General features: G+C 34.6%; 1 protein-coding gene across 1 annotated transcript; it reads right to left on the bottom strand.

Moving 5' to 3' along the window:
• Nucleotides 1–1,594: 1,594 nt before the first annotated feature.
• On the bottom strand, nucleotides 1,595–12,006 carry CPG20 (cuticular protein glycine-rich 20). Its single transcript, XM_073082049.1, has 2 exons — nucleotides 11,888–12,006; nucleotides 1,595–2,454 (listed from the first exon to the last, which is right to left on the bottom strand). Exons 1-2 carry the CDS (start codon nucleotides 11,903–11,905, stop codon nucleotides 1,975–1,977), a joined length of 498 nt encoding a protein of 165 aa, XP_072938150.1. The 5' UTR covers nucleotides 11,906–12,006; the 3' UTR covers nucleotides 1,595–1,974.
• Nucleotides 12,007–20,432: the final 8,426 nt, after the last annotated feature.

Genomic DNA, 20,432 nt, shown 5'->3' with positions numbered 1-20,432 from the left:
ATGATGGCTGTCGCCTTTTTCGTGGCCATAAAATAATCATGAGAATAATAGGTATTTCACATCTAAAAACTACATTTGCAATCGAGGTTGAGAAAATCTGTTTTCTACATACGGTTACTACAGTCAATTCCGGCCAGGAAACGAGTTACATATACATTGCACATTATATGGTACTTATTTATTTACACATACATAATACAAATGTATGTATGTGTGTAAGTATAGAAAATAAATTAAAAACTTGAAATTTCACGCTTAGCAGACGCTTTAAATGCAATTATTCATGTTACTATATGATATTCTTTTTTATTATAAATGATTACAATTACGGTAGGTGCCTTTGAACCCACATAAGGATCTTCTATCCCGGATGCGAAATATACAAAGTAGAGCCATAGACAGAAACTTATATTGATTATTTATATATTCGCCTGAGGGATTGTATAGCCCGGTCGCCGAGCAGGAAGAATTTTGTATAATGACCTTTTGACCAACTGCCAGAGGTTATAAACATTTTCTGTAAAGTACATCTTAATAAAGTATTTCAAAACGGTTAAAATTTACCAGTCATCCTTTGTATGTTTGTCTGGTACAGCAGTAGTTACATTGCTCGTGACACCTCACACCTCATAAGGCTCTTTACAGGCGACAGGAAAAGCGTCCTAATAACCTATGACATTTACGACTTTGGTTACCTAGCATCAGACAGAAAAGGTTCGGTTTCTGTGTCGCCACCTATGTACTCTTCTTTAGTTTTATAAGGGCATTGTAGCTACATGATAAATTTGTAATATTCAATGTAATTTAATCATCAATAACTATAATTTTGTCATCAAGGGTTCGATTGAGTCCTTAGTGGTACCTAATATAATATCTATATTATATATTACCTAATATATAATATCTATTCACTTTATCTATAACTCTTTTTATAAGGATTTCGCGATGTTCGTGATTTGTTTATAACCAATTGATGTTGTTAGGCAATATTGATACATTGCGTAATCTAGTGATTGGATTCGTAGTCATCATGAGAAATCTATAAAACAATATTCGTTTCGCCATCATACTAAAGTGCAAATACGTGACATGAGAGTTTGACCAGTTAGCAAACCAACGTTCCATTTAAGCAACATACTGATTATCCGTCTACGGTCCTTGCAGGAATAATAAAAAGAAAGAAACAAAATGGTACGAGAAAAAAAAACGGGCATGACAGAAAGAACGGAAAAATTCTTGGATTTAGTTAAAATTTAAATGACATTTTTCAGATCAAAACAGCTGAAGAAACTGGTAGTAAACCCTATGCGTAGTCATTTTATTATTATTTGCAAAATAGTGCAATTATATGACACTAATAAATAGAAAATATAGACGGATAGTGTGCACAAGGCTTTAGCCATAAAATAGCAATTTTAGTGTGAAAGTCATTTTACGCCACAGGTCAGCATTCACTAATTACTGCATATTTAAGATTTCCTAAATACTTATTATGTAAGATTTTAAGTGTTATTATTCTTAGTTATGCTTAGTTCTCTTAAATATTATTTAAAAAATAATTATAGAGATTACATAAGAAGTAAAAAACAGGTAATACGGTGTCAAAATGTATTTATTATTTTTTTGTAAAAAAGAAAAACAGAAAAAACTTAATAGATAAATTATGCTATACTTAACAATAAACTTTATACAAAACAAGAGTCGAGCCCAGCGGTAAGCCACTTCGTGGACACCGCGTGCAGTGTCGCCCCTCAACCCTGAGCGGTCAGGGTTGATGGGCGGCAGGACGCGGGAGCGACTGGCTGACCGCTGGGTAACCCGTGTGCGTGCACAGTCGCAGGCGTTGGCCGGGTGGCAGCGGCCGGGCCGGCGCCACCTACATTGTACGTGGCTGCCGACCTATTGGGATAAACATTCGAGCGGTCGGGGTGTTACGAGCTCGCTCGAATAGAACGCGGTAACGTTCGGGTCGGCTTAGTAGGGGGCGCCGTAGCTACCGGAGGGGGTGCCGTAGGACGTGGAAGGACCGGACGGGTATCCACCACCGATCGAGGAGGTCTGCTCGTACTGCGCGACCTGGATGGCCTGACGTACGCCTTCGAGGTTGATGCCTACGACACGAGCGTGGGGAACTCCGTAGCTGGAGGACGGGACTCCGTAGGAGGAGGAGGGGACGCCGTAGGAGGAGGAAGGAGCACCACCGTGTCCGCCGCCGAATCCTGATCCAGAGGAGGCCTCTTCTTTAAGGAGGATTTGGCGGATTTGCTCGAGGAGCTGGCCGTCGACGTGCTGTCCCTCGGAGGTCTGGTAGCCGGAGGAAACGGCGTGGTAGGCGCCGCCGCCGCTCAGGCCGCCGCTGATGCCTCCATGGAATCCTCCACCGGATGGCCGGTTGTAGTTGTAGCCGGACGGAGGCTCGGCTGAGACACACGCCGCCAAGGCAAGGGCTATGCACTGTAGACAAAAAAATCAAACAATAAGTTTATGTTTAGTGGGTCCACATTTTCTTAAAAGTAAACGTTTTTAGTAATGTGTTTAAGCAGAAAGCTCATTCTTTGCATAGGCTTTGTCATGTGAACGGTGGATCTGACAAAGGTCACATTAAAAGTTTATGTCTATGGAATTTATTGATTTAATCCCTATAAATATATTCAAATTTTCCTTAGAAACAAATCACTAAACAATGTTCCCACGTAAGGAACTCACGTAATGCATTGTAAAATAATGATTCATCCAAATTTTCAGTCCGTTACGTGAGCGCTAAAATTCTCATGTCCCTGTTAATTTATAAAGAGCGTTAGACTTTTTGATTAAAAACAAAATGCGAAAACATGAACCGGAATTACAATGCAAATATTTGGCATTTGACACCAAGTAATTTACGATTTCGCTTGAGATATGCCAAATTGGGACATTTATGGGCCTATAAATTCAATTTGGACATCTATCTACCAAGTTAATTGGGAAACGACACTAATGTTATTAAGTATTATTGTTAGCTTCGAAATTATCTTCAGAAATTACCAATATGTAATTTAATATGCATATTATAGTAAATAATATTTTTTTCCAATAAGTACCTATAATATAAATTCGTAACATCTCTAATAATGAGAGTCATTGTTCCTACTTTCTACTACATGCAGTATTTACAAAGCTGTTTGCATCTCAACGTAAATGTATGTAAATTACATTATACAAGCACTACTGCATGTGTTTGTCCAATGTTTGTTACACAATGTTTGATGTCACGGTAGAGCTATGTTCTTGCACCTTATGTTGATTTGTTTTTACTTTGATCAAATGTTTGCCCAGGTATATGGCAATTAGTCTGACGTTTTTATTTTGAACAAATAGGTAAATGTTAATATAAATATATACGAGTAGGACTGATTTAGTTCTAATTTTATCTGCCTTTTCCATAAATAGTGTGCTACTAGTTGTATTTCCAGAAATAATTCAGAATAAGTTTACGATATAATTTGCACAGCTCTTTACCAATAAATTGGTATCAGCTACCTAAAATTCGCATTAAAGAAATGTATTAAAAACTCATGAATGTCAATCACGTGAACGTAAGATGACATAACTTTTATTGTGATTATATAATTACATAATTTTATATTATTATTGACTTCATAATATGCAAAGTGAATCGTAAAACTGCGGAGACATTCAAATTATTTCTTTCTAAATAAATTTGTGGTGATATTTTGCTCAGTCACGTATTACGAGGTCATGCGTTCTCAACTGACAGCCATCTTGCTTTGTTATCTGTGATCTCACTTTCTTTTTTGTTTACAAACGTGTGTGATGCCAGTTGATTTTATAGTTCTGTGCAATAAATGTAGATGACATTTCTTCCTTTTTCTGTCAAAAACTGTCTATAAATATTATATATTGCGTAATTATGTGAAACGCAATATATTATTTTGCATAAATTAATAATATTTAGCTATTTTGCGACGTTACTTTGTAAATTCCTAATATCGAAAATTAATGGTAATCCTTATTAATATTCGTAATATTTCTTAATGTAATACTTTAATAGCTGTCGAGAAAGTCAAAAGTTTGTATGAACTAAGAATCTGTGTAATAATCATTAATATACAAAAGATACGCGTCGTTTAATGATCAATAATGTGTCACTTACTTCAGAGGCCGTCATTATAATGATGCTTAAGTACCAATCGTTAAATTTGAATTTCAATGCCCATTTATAAAGAGTGAAATTTATAACATGCAAATTCTAATTATTACTTTTTCTTAAATTATGTAATTCATTATTTTATTACGTTATTCTTATTATTTTCTAACTTTGAGTAGAATGCGTAGGTGGACAAATTGAATATGTATCTATTGTGATGGAATTTATACAACTTTCCTTACTATTCAATTTGAATTCATTTGTAGTTTTCTCGTGAAAATGATGGTAATATTAGGCTTCTGAATTAAAGATTATGACGAAGAGCGGTTCTATTGTATATTTATAAGATATTATGTATTAGAGTTATTCATATTAATACCTAAATGATAGAATATATCTCGATGCATAATGTTTTCTATTAAAATTAGCAAAGTATATTTTCGAAAGTTATTATTTAGAACAAAACCTACTTCTTTTTGCAGGTTAGAAAAAAAAACTAAAAAATAAATAATTTGGCAATTAAAAACGTCGCCTATGTAGGTATATTGTCTTTAATAAAGTACCGTAAATGTTTTTAAATAAAATAAAATATATCTAGATTCGTTAGCAAAAAATCTTGTATTTTTTATTCATTAAAAATCAGGCCGAACAGTACTAATAATAGTACAATTTACAATGGATGTCATGAATATGCATAAAAATAAGTACATAAATACTTAGTAATGACTTCGCTATTCATCAATCAGACATCTGCTTGACTAGATAATCGAACCCGGAACTCTTTTGGCACTTTCATTTGATAGCCACTCTACCTCGTACAAAGATTAAAAAGTATTTGTCATTACTGCGTTCTCAAGGAAAACGATAGAGACATTTATGTGACCGATAAATAACTGTAGAGTCACGATAGATCAAAGTTGAAAAGCTCAGGCTACGTGACTTCCGCTAGAGACGGAAGCGCCATCTTGTGACGTAACAATATTACGCCGGGCTTTTGGAACTGAAATTGTTTTCCTTCATTTGATTAAATATGTTGTTTATAGCTAAAGGTTAGAGTTTAAATGTGTTTTTACAGCAGTTTTATTGGAAATTTTATTTAATTTGACTGCAACTTCAACTGGAGTCCAACAAATTCTTATTCTATAACGGTTAACGGATAACAGTTATATATGAGTATGAGTGAGTATATTAATAAGTTGAAGTGTTTCTTTATGATTTCCCGATACCTAAATAGTAATATCATTTAAATTGTTGTCTATCTCTGTGGTCCAATCTTGACTCACATCACATTAATAACCAAATTATTTTTAAGATTTTGTTAAATTTATTTTTTTTGTCATCGTAGAATTTGTATCTCTATTCACTTATATTTACACTTCATCCACTTTTATTTTCTGTGTCTTGTCTAATTATGTGTGGAATTGATTGATGTTAAATTTTTCGTAGTCCTACAAATAACTAAATTGCCTTTGGTGTAATACTTTGATGGTACTTACTACTTGAACTTACCGGAGACACGAGATTTGTTCCACGCAACTCCTAGACCCTTTACTTGACCTCTGACACTTACTTTCTCTTTTATATCATAATCTCTACGTTTTTGTCAGATTCGTGTTTCATACTTTTAGAAACCATTAATTTAATTATGCATATTTTAGATAATATTACAATAAATTGATTGATGATCAAGTCACGTTTTGTGATATAAATGAGGTTTTCCTCGTCTTAAATCTGTGTTTAACAAAGTGATATTATTTATGTTCAATAGATGGCGAGATTCACTGCAATGTTTATTTTTGTAGGTTCTTGAAGAATCTATTTCACTAACACATACTTTTTTAAACTTTACCCTAAGTTGTATCTTATCTGGGGTTCTACAGTGATCTAGGATTTATATCGAAATACATATATAAATTTATTACATTTTTCCTTTTGTTAAATTATCATTCATTTGTCACATTTATTACAAAACAAGTAAAATGTAAAAGTAAAAGTTAACGAGCCGATTTTTAACCTTTTCAAGTATGCATGGGTAACGGATTAGTTTCATTAATAATGTCAATAATTATGTTAACACGCTATAAACATGTCACAGACGATAAAACAGGTACTTTATATTAAAATCTTTAGTGTCTCCGCATTTTTATTGGGCAATTTGTGTTTTTCTATAAATTTGAACTATGTTATCGTTCTCAAAATTCTTTTTAAAAGATAAATGCATCTTTTCTTTTTCTTGCTTGAATGAATATCTCCACTCGCCGAACCGTATCTAGTACAAATCTTTCTATTGCGACAGATAGGAATCGCTTTAATTTTCAAGATTAGTTCTGTCAAAATATTTAATGTTAGGCGTTCATCAGACAGTCTGTTGTAACTTCTAACGGTGATTATTAACAAACAATGGAACTATAATGAGACGAGAACAACATACAAGGAATCAGCAAGTCGTTGGTTGTAAACGATGCTTTTTGATAGATACGCTTTACTATTATTAATAATGGATATTAATAGAACTTTAATTATTATTTTGACATTGAAAATTTTTGATAAAACATTACCTTTTTATCATCATTCCACAAATATTACTGTGTCTTTTATCGCTTTTCCCAGATTTCCAGTAATTCAAATCAATTAAAATAAGAAAAGTAACGATAGCAGATGTCAACACCAAACGTCACTTTGACGGTTCGTTTTTTGAATTTTAAACTGACACGTCATAGATTGGCAAGTCAATTGCAAGCGTGTTTAGAATCGATTTAGGTGATACCAGCTTAGATTACGCCATGGAATCTAGGGAGAATATTGATTTGATTGCTTTGAAGATGGCCGCTACAACTTTCGGAATTAACTACAAGTGTTATTGCAAAATAAATAAAGAATTTGTACGCAATGAGGAGAGTGAAAAGTAAAATGTAGATGTTTTTTAAACCAACTGTCAAATATGAGGTTATTTCTAACGATGCTTTTTCTATCTTTAAATAGGGTATTCATTTCTTTTATTTATTTATTAATTTCTCATATGCGTACTCTACTACTCTTAAAGATTTAGAGGAATTTCAATCTGATTTTTAGACTTGTAGGTCCTGCTAGGAGCATGAGGCTGAGAGAATAGAAGGCGTCATTTAACTCCTTGTTTGTAAATTGCTCGATTGTGCCTGTTTTCTATTGAAACTGGGTGATGGCTGAACCCAATGTCGTTTAAGGCTAATCGTAAATCGTACTGACGTGTACGTGATCCGATTACGTACTTTTTTACGACCGTTTAAAGTTACGAAATTATAAAAATACGACACATGACACGAAGAAAATACTAAAAAGATACTCCATATACATAAGTAGAATGTTACGAAAAGCTTGGATAGGCTCGGTCTATAACTAACTTTTACGGTCCCTTACGTTAATACAATAAACGAAACCTTCGTAGGGTTACTCGAGTGTGTCCACTGTCCATCCGTCTCACAAATTTCTGCTATTGACTTTTCTGAACTACTAGACTAGAACTTATATATAAGCAACCGATAAGTACAATAAATGTTACATAGGAATTAATTGACTTCTTAAACGACAGTCCAGATAAAATATATCTGGACTGTCGTTTAAGAATCAAAGTGGGAAGACTTTAGCTTCGTATATTTTCTACCTACACAATAATTCTTGGGAAGGCAAATGCTCAAATTGATTTTAGTAATAGGATCCCTTATTCTAGCTGACCATTACTTTCTCTGTAACCATGGGAGTTTAAAATTTTGGATTTACTTAATACTGAAAATAAGCTATAGAAACACCGAATATGTACTTAAAATTGTTTTAACAACATTTATGTTATAAAAATCGTAAAATAAACGAACCATGCGAAAGTTCATCTTTACACTTCGTCTTTACAAGATGTTTTCCATGAGTGATGAATTAAAATAGAAACCTAATAAGTTGTTAACATCGCCCATAAAACGGCGTACGACGTGGAGTGCAAATCGATTTACTATAATGGTCTGTTAATCTTTGCACATACATACATAAAATTGAACGCAGGTGTGTTTGTATGTTTATACAGCTTAAGTTTAATTATTTGTTCGTCTGTGATTTTAAATTTACTGCCAAGTTTTGAACTTGTGTGCTTATTAGCACGATACGAATATATACAATTATTTTTTTCTGTTTCGGGTTAATGATAAATCTACAGAGTCAATTTGACTGTTCTTACATTCAAGAAATAAAAAATAAAATGGATCCTTTAAAATAAAATTATTGTTTTTATGCAACGTTTAACGCACTTTCCTACTTAATTACACATCGATACAGACAATAAATAACTTGCCGCTTATTTTCGTAAATTCATTAAAGTTATTTTTATTATTAATAAGCAAAAAGCTATATAATTAGAAAATAAATGTGCGTGCAGATAACGCCGGGGCTAAAGCTTATACAGCTATATATTGCTATCTATAATGACCACAGGAAATAGGATTGTCATCACATGGAGAAGATCACGTTTTCTCGGGTCAAGTGACTTTGTACATAAAATGGTTATATAAATAGGAAAGTTTTGCCCACACTCTTAGAAAACAGGGGTTTTGTAAGTTTTATTTAAAGTTGGTTGGTTGGACATGTGTCAGAAAATGAGCCCGAAAAATATGTTCTGTTTTTTGTGTCTTCCTTATCTATCTAGGGTTCATTAGTATCTCATTGTTGATCACGGGTCCTTCTCTCAGCATAAGAAAAAAATACTTCACTGCCCAAAGTGCTAACCAAATGCAGATTTATAATCTTCACACACTTTTTACAGAACTCTTAAGCATTCAGTTAAGTTGTACACAAGAAGAAAGCAAGTTTGTAGAAATAGCCTAGTCACCCGTGCTTCAAAGAACCAAAGTAATATTTCAGTTCTGACCACAACTAAATTTCTACCACTTATGATTAAGGTCACCAATTCACTTGTACAAAACTTCTCACACAGTTATACTCAATTCAAGTGGATTGTTCTATGATGCCTTCTAAATATTTATGCTCGTCTCGCGATCGTAAGAATATGTAAATAGCTAGAAATTTAGTTCCGTGCAGATTTTTGATGGCGGATACGTGAGTCTCTATTTAAAGTTTGCAAATGTGACAAACTTATTTAAGTAAAAGTTAGTTGTATGAACAAATCTAGATATTTTAGATCATTTTGGCGTTTTTTACACTCAAAGAAGTGTGCTCTCTCAAATATAAGGTATAATGCCTAGAGAGCAAATATTTAATGACTAATTAAGGTATTTGATTGACCTGGTTGAACCCGGAAATCGTAAGGATAGTCTGGTGAGCGTTGTACAGTATATTATAGGATTACATTAAATATTTGTGATACTAAAGTTATAAGGTACAAAATCATAGCATTCTGTGAGATTATCTCAACTGTCAGTGGATCAATTTGAATGGTTGGGGTATATTGTAATGATTGTTCTGACACATTAAGGATTTTAGGTAATGAAAGCGGAAAATAAATCTGTTGACTATCTAATATTAAGACTACTGATACAAATTTTAATAGATCACGATTCCTTTTTGAGTCCAAACATAGATGCGTTTCTAAATCAAGAATAGTTGCTATTATGGATTTCAAGCTACTGAAGTGAAATAGAATTGAATTTTAGGACCAACATCTTATTGACCGTAGGCTATCCGTTCACAGCTAAGTACCGTGTGAATACTCGCTGAGCTCGGTAGCCGACCTCTGACCATTGCACGTACTCCATTAAAGTTTCATAAGGCCAGCGAAGGGAAGACTCCAGTGTTGCGCAATCGATGTAATTGCCATGCGATTTATCGACAACTCTGTATAAATTCTGAGTATTGTTTGGAAATGCTGTTCTCACGCGAGAATGTTTATGTGTGTTACAATGGATGTCACGGTGTGAGTAATTATCGCGTAAACGGTTTATAGCTATTTTGAGAATTTTAGACCCCATTCTAGTTAGAAATGTTAAGGTAATGATATTTTAATTGTTCTCTACTTAGAGAGATAATTCTTAATTTTAAAAGAGTTAAATTTAAGGAAGTGATAGACGGATCTTCTGATGGTAAATGGGTACCATCTCGTAAAGATAATATCAGCTGTCGACTTCTTTTTGATGTCTTTTTCAAATTTGGCCCTCTTATAACACTATGGTAATGTTTTACAACCTTATATTCCATCTTCAAATCAAATACTATGAGTAAAATTAATCTTATTACCCTTTGTCTTTCTTTTTTGCATGCTTTACTTCACTGTTCAGTAAACCTATACTTAAAATTCTTGAAATGTAGCTATTATATGTATAGAGCTTTTTTACAAGAAGATTGTTCCCGTGTTCATTACTCATGTTTGTTACTCATTTGTTATTTCTCTCTTTTTACTTAACATAAGGCTATTAAATGATTTGCGAATACTACTCAGGAAATAATAAACTAAGCAAGGCAGTAAAGCTTGTTAATACTACCATAACACCTAATAAAAACAATTCCCACAATTTGGAAACGATGAGAAAATGCATACAATTAACTGGTTTGATCATAGCAATTGATCTATCACCTATTGTGTGAAAAGAAAATATTCTAATGAGAAAAATGGGGAAAAGTTCGCGTGTTACACGTCTCTTAGTTATTTAGAGAGGTTGTATCTGTTATCGGGTACATTGTCTAGCGTTTGAGTAGGATATCTTGATTGTATTTGCTGGAAAAACACCCACGAAGCCTAATTGACAAAGTGAAAGGGTTTGTGATGCTTTCAGACTTGTTATGGTAAATTATAAGCTCTTCGGACTATTTTCCGTTAAGAGCTTTTCGTCTCTTTTTTTATATTTTGTAGTTGTAGCGTGGTGGAAAATTATAGGTAAGATACAAGAGTTAGAGCGTAAAATGTTGCAGTGATATTATCTAGGGGAGAGATTTTCTACAGAGTTAATTAAATAATGTAATATTGCTTTTTCGCGTTAGTTAATTCGTGCGAATTGTATCTTTTTAAATAAGTATCTAAGCTAAGCTAAGTTTTTGGTTAACTGTGCAATTGAACGCCTTTGTGATCTTTGTGTTTTTTTGTCCTTGGTACAAGACTCACATAAAATCAGTTATAAGTATATTGTAAAATTAACATATTAGGAGCTCTTTTTTCAAATAAAATAGCTTATCTTGCAAAAAATGTTAAAACTCGTGACTATAAGTGGCAGTTATTTTAATATTCTATTATCTTTCTAAAATGCTTATTTATAAGGATCATTGAAAGATATTTTTATTTAGAGCTTGTATAGTACTTAAAAATCAATAAATTATGTTATTTTAGAATTTAAATCGTGAAGCATATTGTTTAGATTATTTGAAATTTTCCTTAGTGACAAATTACCTAAGCGTTAAAGATATTTTCGTTAATTGTATAAAAGTTATCATTACATTGTTAATCTATTTAAAACTATTAAGACTCTGCAGCCATCTTGATTATTCCAGAATCCAGGATCAAAATGACCACAGAACCTTATCACAGACCGTTCAGAAATCAAAGAGTGCAAAACGCATTCCATATTTAAATCACAACACTGCGAATCGCGGCTCTAAACTCCATTCAAATTGTTCACGAACGAACAAACGAAATTCAAAAATTCGAATTTGATTAAACGGAATCTGTTTGAATTTCGAATTTTGTTGTTTATACTTCCCGGCGATTTTTGCACTTTGATTTCAGAACGTCACGGCACTGACACTGCACTGTCACGGCACTCGCACTGGACTTACCGCTACGAAGGCTCTCATGTTGCTTAGTGTGGGGTCACTGCTGTTCGTAACTAGTGTGATGTTCCACGGACGGTATCACAGAACTATATAGCTAAACTGGTGGCGGTGGGGCAGAGAAAGGCTAGAATCGGTTGTGCAAGCCAGGGAGATGCCACCAAGTATAGGAAGTTTTGTTTAATTGGAGGGCGTCATGCTATTTTTCGGTTTTTGGCGATCGATTGGCCGAAGGTCTTGAAGGTGTAAAGCCGCTTTGGTACTTACCGTGAAGATTGAAGGTGGAGATTTCTATAAAATGCCCACTGAGTACTAACGGGTTAATGATCATGAAGTTGATTAAAAATAAATAATCATTATGTAGTCATTGCAACGTATGATTAAGTATTTGATTACAAATTTCATAAATTGAAAAAGTATAATCAGATGCAATTGCAAAATAATTAACGTAATATTTTTTAAGGTTTTTTAGCCAATTTAAAATGTGTAAAATTACTATTTCAGTTATAATTAGGTATATACCTACCAAATAATAATATTATTATCCATTCATTAATTTCTAAAAGCTGTAATGAGATGAGAAAAATAGGCTTTAATCTTTTAGGCACCAAAGGCAAAGTTATTGGCTTATGATAATCCTTACTAATATTTTAAATCCGAAAGTAACTCTGTCTGTCTGTCTGGTAGTCTCTTCTACACGCCTAAACCACTGAACCGATTTTAATGAAATTTTGTACATATATAGTCTAAAACCCGAGAAAGGACGTAGGATAGCTTTTATCCCGGAAATCCCACGGGCACTAGGGATGGTGATCTAAGATCGATTAATCGGAGAATCGATCTTTTGGACCAAAAAAATCGATTATTTTAATCGATATTAGTAAGAATTGAATCGTAAACTATGCATTTGATCAAGTGATGATCTTTAGCAAAGTTGCTGTCCAAAGTTGCTGCCCCGAAGGTTTCAGTGTTGGTACGACCAATTTTCGCCTGATGGCGCCACTGCCATTCCAATGAAGGTACGAATTTTCAGTTTTATGTTTGTTAGTATGTCATATTATTTTCTTTAAAAATGCGGGCGAAGCCGCGGGCAAAAACTAGTGAATAAAAAGTGGTTTTTAATATTACACGTCCTTCTGATGGTAAATAGCTATTACCATGGTTATCTGTAACAAAGCTCTAGATAAGATTACAGTCCTATCTGAGGTCGGCCATGCGTATTCCTGAGGACAAAGTTGGAGCACCTCGGAAAAGTTACCCTTACCACAACTTTTAAACCAGAACACAGCAGCGTTTAACACTGCTGTTATTAGACAGAAATAGGTGTGGTGGTAGTGCCGCCGGAGTCGAACCACAGAGGGTTCTACCACCTTTACGTTCTGCAGGTGGCAGCCATAGCACTACTAGTTTAAAATTGCTTTATAGAATCATCAGTATCATAGTTTTTGTTGCTATAATTTAATGTTAGTGTTATGATCAAAATAACAAGCATATATAATGGGATATGACTTAATTATGTATCGACATATTACAGTACTTATGATTGATTTTAGTTAACACTTTAGTTATATATAGGTTTATTACGGGTGTTTATGTCAATGAACTTTACATCAGATTGACTGCAAGCTTATTTGCTCCGTGTTACATTAATTATAGAATAGGAAATAGCTCACAAGCGTACATCTGAAGTCCATCTCAGGTTCGTTCCTTTTGAGAAGGTCTAAGATGTAAACCCTTAGACGAAATGAACTTTAGATAGAGCCATCTATAAACAAACACATGTTGAACAGTGTTCGATCTGAAGCCAATCACAGATTCATTGCTATTGCTCCTGAAGGCTAAAACAATCGTATTATGCGTATCAGCGTCCATACCCTTCCTATCAAAATGCAAGAACTACTTCACGCCAATAGGTGGAACTTCCCCGGTCGAAACATTCTACTTTGTCGTCAACTCATTACTGTCCCAGTGCTGGATACGGGTCTCCTCTTAGAATGAGAAGAAATAGGTCATAGTTCACCGCGCTGGCCAAGAGCGAATTGGTAGACATCATATTCCATAAAAACTTTATTTAAGATTTCTCAGGTATGCAGGTTTTCTCACGATGTTTTCCTTCTCCGTTTAAGCAAGTGATAATTTCTAACAAGCAACATAACATAAATCAGAGGTGCCTGGGATTTAAACCTCGAACCTCTAAATCAAGAGGTTTTCTTAACCACTAGGCTATCCCTGCTTTACCATAGTTATACAATCTTATAAATAAAGAATTGAGGAATTTACTTTTTTACAATTTACAAATCTGTTACTAAAAGTCGAGTTTAGACAGGAGTAACTTAAGACAATCTTAAGAATAGTCCTCTATACAGTCGTCAGATTAACTCCACACCTAACTATAACAATTATAATATAATGAAACACGTAACTAACATAGAACACCTTCGTAGTCACGTGGTTATGTAACAGCAGAATTAAGATTTTCACTTACGATTGTAAATGTCATTTGAACTCATTTGCACTTGGGTTACGTGCTTCAGTGGAATGTAAGAGAAGACACTTTTACAATGGTTTATAAATATAATGATAATTAGAAGATATGGTCGTCTACACACTGTCCCACTGCTGGGCAGGGGTCGCATCTCAGAATAGGAAGATATGCCATAATCCACTGCGCTGGTTAAGTGCGGATTGATACTTCAAACAGGTTTGGGAGGTTTTTTAAATAACATTAGGTACTCGTATGTAGGTTTCCTCGCTATGTTTTCGTCGTCGTCGTGAAACCATTTCTGTCCCACTGCTGGGCACGGCCTTCTCTCAGAATGTCATAGATTAGGCCATAGTCAACCGCGACGGACAAGTTTAGAGTGGAAAATTTCATATATCTTTGAGAACTTTTAATTCTCATTCAATTCAATTCAATTCATTTATTTATTGCAGGATAAGGTGAAGTACATTATATATGGAATGCATTAGTTTTGTGCTCCTATCCTAACCCAAAGGGTATGCAAATATGTCATAGGTAATAATTCTAATTAAAATTAAATTAAAATAATAATATTGAATTAGAAAAGGATACAATAATAAAATTAATAGAAATCATCATATTAAATTAATAATTAAACAACAAAATAGCATGTCAGTACCAATAAAAATATTTTATTATAAAATAATGGCTCATACTTAAAACAGACAAGATATAATAGAAAAATAATTGTTTCAGTTAATGTCATTATAAAAATCATTAATATGGTAGTAGGACTAGTCAATGAGATATTCGTGTAATTTATTTTTAAACTCCTCCTAAACCTCCTCTAGAACCCTCCTCCTCCTCCTCCTCCTCTTTAGGGTAGGTTTCCTCAAGATGTTTTCCCTAGCATTAGCAATTATAGCACTTAACTTCAAGGTACGTCTGCTAATAAGATATAGGTGCTGCACGAGGTGACAAACACAGTGTTTTTGATAGAATTTTCTGTAATTTATTTTACTCCCCGTTTACAGCAGATAATATTTAATATTTATAAAATATATTCATTATAAAAGTTGTTTATCCCTCTTTACTTAATTATTTTAAAGTGTATGGGTGTATAATAATTTATTTCGAAGCTCTAAAAGTGTCAAAAGTAAAAGAATTCACATCTTGTTTTAAAATGAATGGCGTAATATATTTGTAAAATATGTAAAATGTGCACTTAATTTTCCTTTCTGATTTTTATTTACCCATTTTTGTATTGAAATGTCATTTATGGTTATTATATGTATAGTTTTAAATAAAAAAAGGAACCGAAATGATATAATAATTAAATTTTAACAATTGCTAATGCAGCCGGCTGTTATTAGAGATATTCTATTAGCAGATTTATTTATTAACAGACACAGATTTAGCGGAGGCAAGTTTAAGGTCCCCTTTCTACAGACACTGAACGTGTCGTGTCAGACAAAATCATATTTTTTACAATATTTAACAGGCACGGCCCGTAACCGCGCAGTCATGTTACAGAAGATATAAAAATTAGCCAAGTGCGAGTCGAACGACACGAAGGGTTCCGTGCCATCAAATTTTCATTTATTTTTTGTTTTTAGTATTTGTCTCTATAGAAGACATATAACTAAATGCATTGTGGAATATTCAACGGTCTACCTATTACGGTTCAATAGATAAAGGAAAAAACGTGGAAAACCCCTTTTATATTATTTTTTGCAAGATTTGTTTATTTTCAGTATTTGTTAACGTAGCGCCCATTATTAAAGAAGTAGGTATCTCTCTATTACGGCTCCAGAGACAGAGCCCTGTGACAGACGGACAGATAGCGGTGGCTTAGTAATATTTTTCAGTTTTGACACTTTGGCTACGGAACCCTAATTATACTTTCATACACAGTATAAAACAATACGACATTGTTATGTCATTGGCCGTGTCTGATACGTACTATGTAGACATAAATATATAATTCTGTGCCATCAAAGACGAATACGAAAACAATAAAATGCTTGTAAAACTGAGTATACAATTAATTAAATTTGCAAACAATTTGAATAATTTTGCCGTAAAATAAAACTCGGGAGTATAATTTGCAATATTCGTGTTGTTTCTACATAAAGTGCAATTTTGGCCGGTGATTGTAATATTTTGCATACGGTGCACTGAAATCTTACATGCACGCTTTTGTGAAATGTCTTAGACGTTAGAGTTGAGAAAGAAAGAAAGTTTTCTAAATTGCACCCATAATTAGTGCTTAAATTTTGTCAGAATTAATGTGTTAGTATTAGTGTTCGACTGGGGATGTACCACCTCCACACGTATCTATCGCTTCGGTGTGAGTATGGATTGACTTACATTTGAGGGACTTTCGGAGACTGGACTTTGGGAGTCTTTAGGTTTGGCGACGCATATGTGATCGGTCTAGGTATGATCCGTGGTTCATGTAAAGTTGGTTATAGTTGTCCATGGGCATCACTGACCACTTACTTGGTTCGACTCCGGCGGCACCACTGCCACACCTATTTCTACTAATAACAGTGTTCCGGTTTGAAGGGTGTGGTAAGGGAGACAGACTTTTTCGAAGCGTTCCAGCTTAGTCCACAGGGGTAGCGGCGCATCTGTGGCCAATTTCAGGTAGGAATATCTAATCCTATCTGGGGTTGATTACAGATGTCTATGGGCGGCAGTAGCCACTTACCATAAGGTGGACTGCATGGTCGACTGCAACTCCTATACATACATTTACATACATACATTTCACATTTCACGTACAAATGACAACTGTAAAAAGTTAAAATTAGTTTGACTGCGTGGCACAAACCACCACTTCTATTTCTGTCTCATTATAGCAATATGAAGACTGCTGCATTAGCTCGACGGGTGCGGTAATCTCAAAAGTGTCTCTACATTTACACGTTCCTATTTAGGCTTCATGTCTAAAATTAGTCACATAGATTCATAAGTGCGGTGACCATTTAGAAGGTAGGCTGCATTCGGATTTGAGCTCTTTAAAATAATTGTCATTAACCTCCAATAATTATAATTTACGGTACAAATGCAGAAGTCTTATTTTATTTATCTTATAGGTATATAAAATTCTCGTGTCACAATGTTAGTTACCGTCCTACGAAACGGGTTTACCGATTTTCACCAAATTTTATATGAATTTTCAGTAGATCTGAGAATCGGCTACTATCTATTTTTCATATTCCTAAGTGATAAGGGTTGTTCACCATTAACATTTTTTTATTTATATGGCAACACAACGTTTGCCGGGTCAGCTAGTAATTATTAATTTATAAATATAGTAAATTAAGACCTTTCACTCCGGAGTTCCGGGATCAAGTTCAAGACCTTTGATTATATTATTTATGTTTTATATTACGTACTTAAATTCATTATAACTTTCTTTAGCACCATACAATACGCATGATTAGTGTTATGTACAGAATTACGTCTAACATATGCTTAGGTATAAACTTTACAGGAAGTCTAAGGTTAAGTTAGAGTAATAGAAAATTACATAAAGAACACAATAGTGCGACCTCAAACCATTCGTCGTTTAGGACTATGTTGACCATGTGGTCTTTTCGCTTGGGACGTTTTTCAAGGCTTTGAATTCTTTCAACGATCCAATTGTAGTCAATCTCATGGTATTTTTTTTATAATATATAGGAGTAGTAGACGAGCATGCAGTCCACCTGATGGTAAGTGGCTACTGCCGCCCATGGACATCTGTAGTCAACCCCAGATAGGATTAGATATTCCCACCTGAGGTCGGCCACAGATGCGCCGCTGCCCTTGAGGACTAAGCTGGAACGCCTCGGAAAAGTATGTCTCCCTTACCACACCGTTCATAACGGAACACAGCAGCGCCTAGTACTGCTATTATTAGGTAGAAATAGGTGTGGCGGTGGTGCCGCCCGCGTCGAACCACAAAGGGTTCTACCTTCAAAACTAAATAGTAACTTCATATAGAAAAGGAGTTCTACCTGATGCCGACCACAGATGTGTTACTCTAGAAGACTTAGATGATCGCCTTATGTAAGTCATCCGGCACAGTGTCATTTCATAAAGTAATTTTTAATTGGGTGTAGTGTTTGGCCTCCAGTCATCTGGTTTCTAGAGTAGAGTTACTGATATACTAAACACATCAGTTTTGATGCGCTTAGTATGCGTTGAGTGCGTTTGCACTCGTGATCAACAAGATTATTAAGTTTATTATATTTTAATTTACGTATACTTGATTTTTTCTATTAATTATATTAAAATGACACCATTTTAAGGGTCTCATAAAATTAAAAAGTTGTTAATTTTCACACCTTTATTTAGTCCTTGTTTCTATATAAGAAAGCTATAATTTAGGTACTTGACACTCGTTGTATAACACTAATTAATTTATGCAATACATATCTTATTAGCAGTGATAGCATAATGGTCGTCGGCCTCTTACTTGGCGGGTCCAAAGCCCCAGGCATTCATCTGCCTGGAACATAGACAGTTCTGCTATTAAGGAAACGTATATGCCTTTTATTTCTTAAGTTCGTAGTATTAAGGTATTTGAAAAGCTTTGTATTTTAATGCGCTTCCGCAATGCACGTTTTATTTATAAAATTAAGGGTAGCAAACTTAGGGACGGCGATTCTTTCCGAAAAAGGTCGATTCTAGAATCGATTCGAATCGGAGTGTTTATACACTCGAATAAATCCATTCACAAAAAAATCGAGGCCCAATGAATCCATTCACCAAAAATCGATCTTCGATTTTTTCAGCTCAGAAAGGGCAAAGTTAGCTAAAAAAAGGTCAACTGTACCAACAAGCATTGAAATGCGTATCCATCAGCAAAAAATGTCGATCTTCTAGGAGGAAAGATCGAGTCATTGAATCCATTGCTATAGTTAAAGGCCCTGTAGTTCTGTAAGTTTTCGCAATCATGGACACCCTACTCCCAGATGAGTGTACGCTCGTCTTCTTCATTCAAATCGCTCTTCGACTCATTAGCTTTTTAAGGCCGAAGCAGAAAAAATTCGAGAGCTTACATTATTTCTGACATTTCATAATTTGTCTACGCGATGTACGGTGGTCCATGTCACGAGTGTCCGTGAACAATTTTATTTTAATTATAGCTAAGAATCTTGTTCTCATTTAAATAAATTAATGGAGAGCTCGTCGTTACATTCCTAGGTCCTTCTGGGTCGTCCTTGTAAGGATTTCAACTTTTACATAAGACCATACGGTGTGTAAGGTTAGTTTACTCCATAGCAGCTGTTTTTGAATATGTTTCTCGCTCGCCTATAGATAACTAGCGACATGTCAATAAAAATGTCGTAATTCTTACTCTGGATCCACACTTTATGGTGATGGTTCTAGAACATTTAACAATTTAGGATTTCACAAGCGATGGATCCATAAGTATTTTGAATCATTCTATCGATGTTTTCTAATATAACATAAAAAGGAACTCAAGGGTGGGGTAGATAGATTTTTTTATAATATAGAAGTAGCAGACGAGCAAGCAGTCCACCTGATGGTAAGTGGCCACTGACGCCCATGGACATCTGTAATCAACCCCAGATAGGATACCTGAGGTCGGCTACAGATGCGCCGCTACACCTGAGGACTAAGCTGGAACGCCTCGGAAAAGTATGTCTCCCTTCAAACCAGAACACAACAGCGCTTAACACTGTTGTTATGAGGCAGAAATAGGTGTGGCGGTGGTGCCGCCGGAGTCGAACCACAAAGGGACGTACCACCTTCAAATCAGAACTAACTTAATTAATTACTCTGTTAATTATTCTACTTTATTAATCTACAACTACAGGTTGTCAAGGGAATCGTCCCGCCATCGTAATTTCGCCGTGTCCACGATCCATGTTACTCGGTTTTATTGTTAGCAAAAACTGATGAGTACCGCCTATCGTGAGTATCCATTACAAATTTCATTTTTTATCGCCATGTCTTATAACTTAGAGCGTGTTGTACAGTATGAAGACACGCTGTTATTTTACACTTCACGCTTGTGAAATATGAATTTGAATGGGGCTCGATTATTTCGGTGCAATTGCTTTTTTACCT

The sequence above is a fragment of the Epargyreus clarus genome, unplaced genomic scaffold, assembly GCF_041222505.1.
Source record: "Epargyreus clarus isolate Ecla_fem2 unplaced genomic scaffold, WU_Ecla_fem_2.2 ptg000017l, whole genome shotgun sequence".
In the NCBI taxonomy this organism is placed as follows: Eukaryota; Metazoa; Arthropoda; class Insecta; order Lepidoptera; family Hesperiidae; genus Epargyreus; species Epargyreus clarus.
The sequence above is the reverse complement of the archived record's forward strand: the minus strand, read 5'-3'. Positions and strand labels throughout refer to the sequence as shown.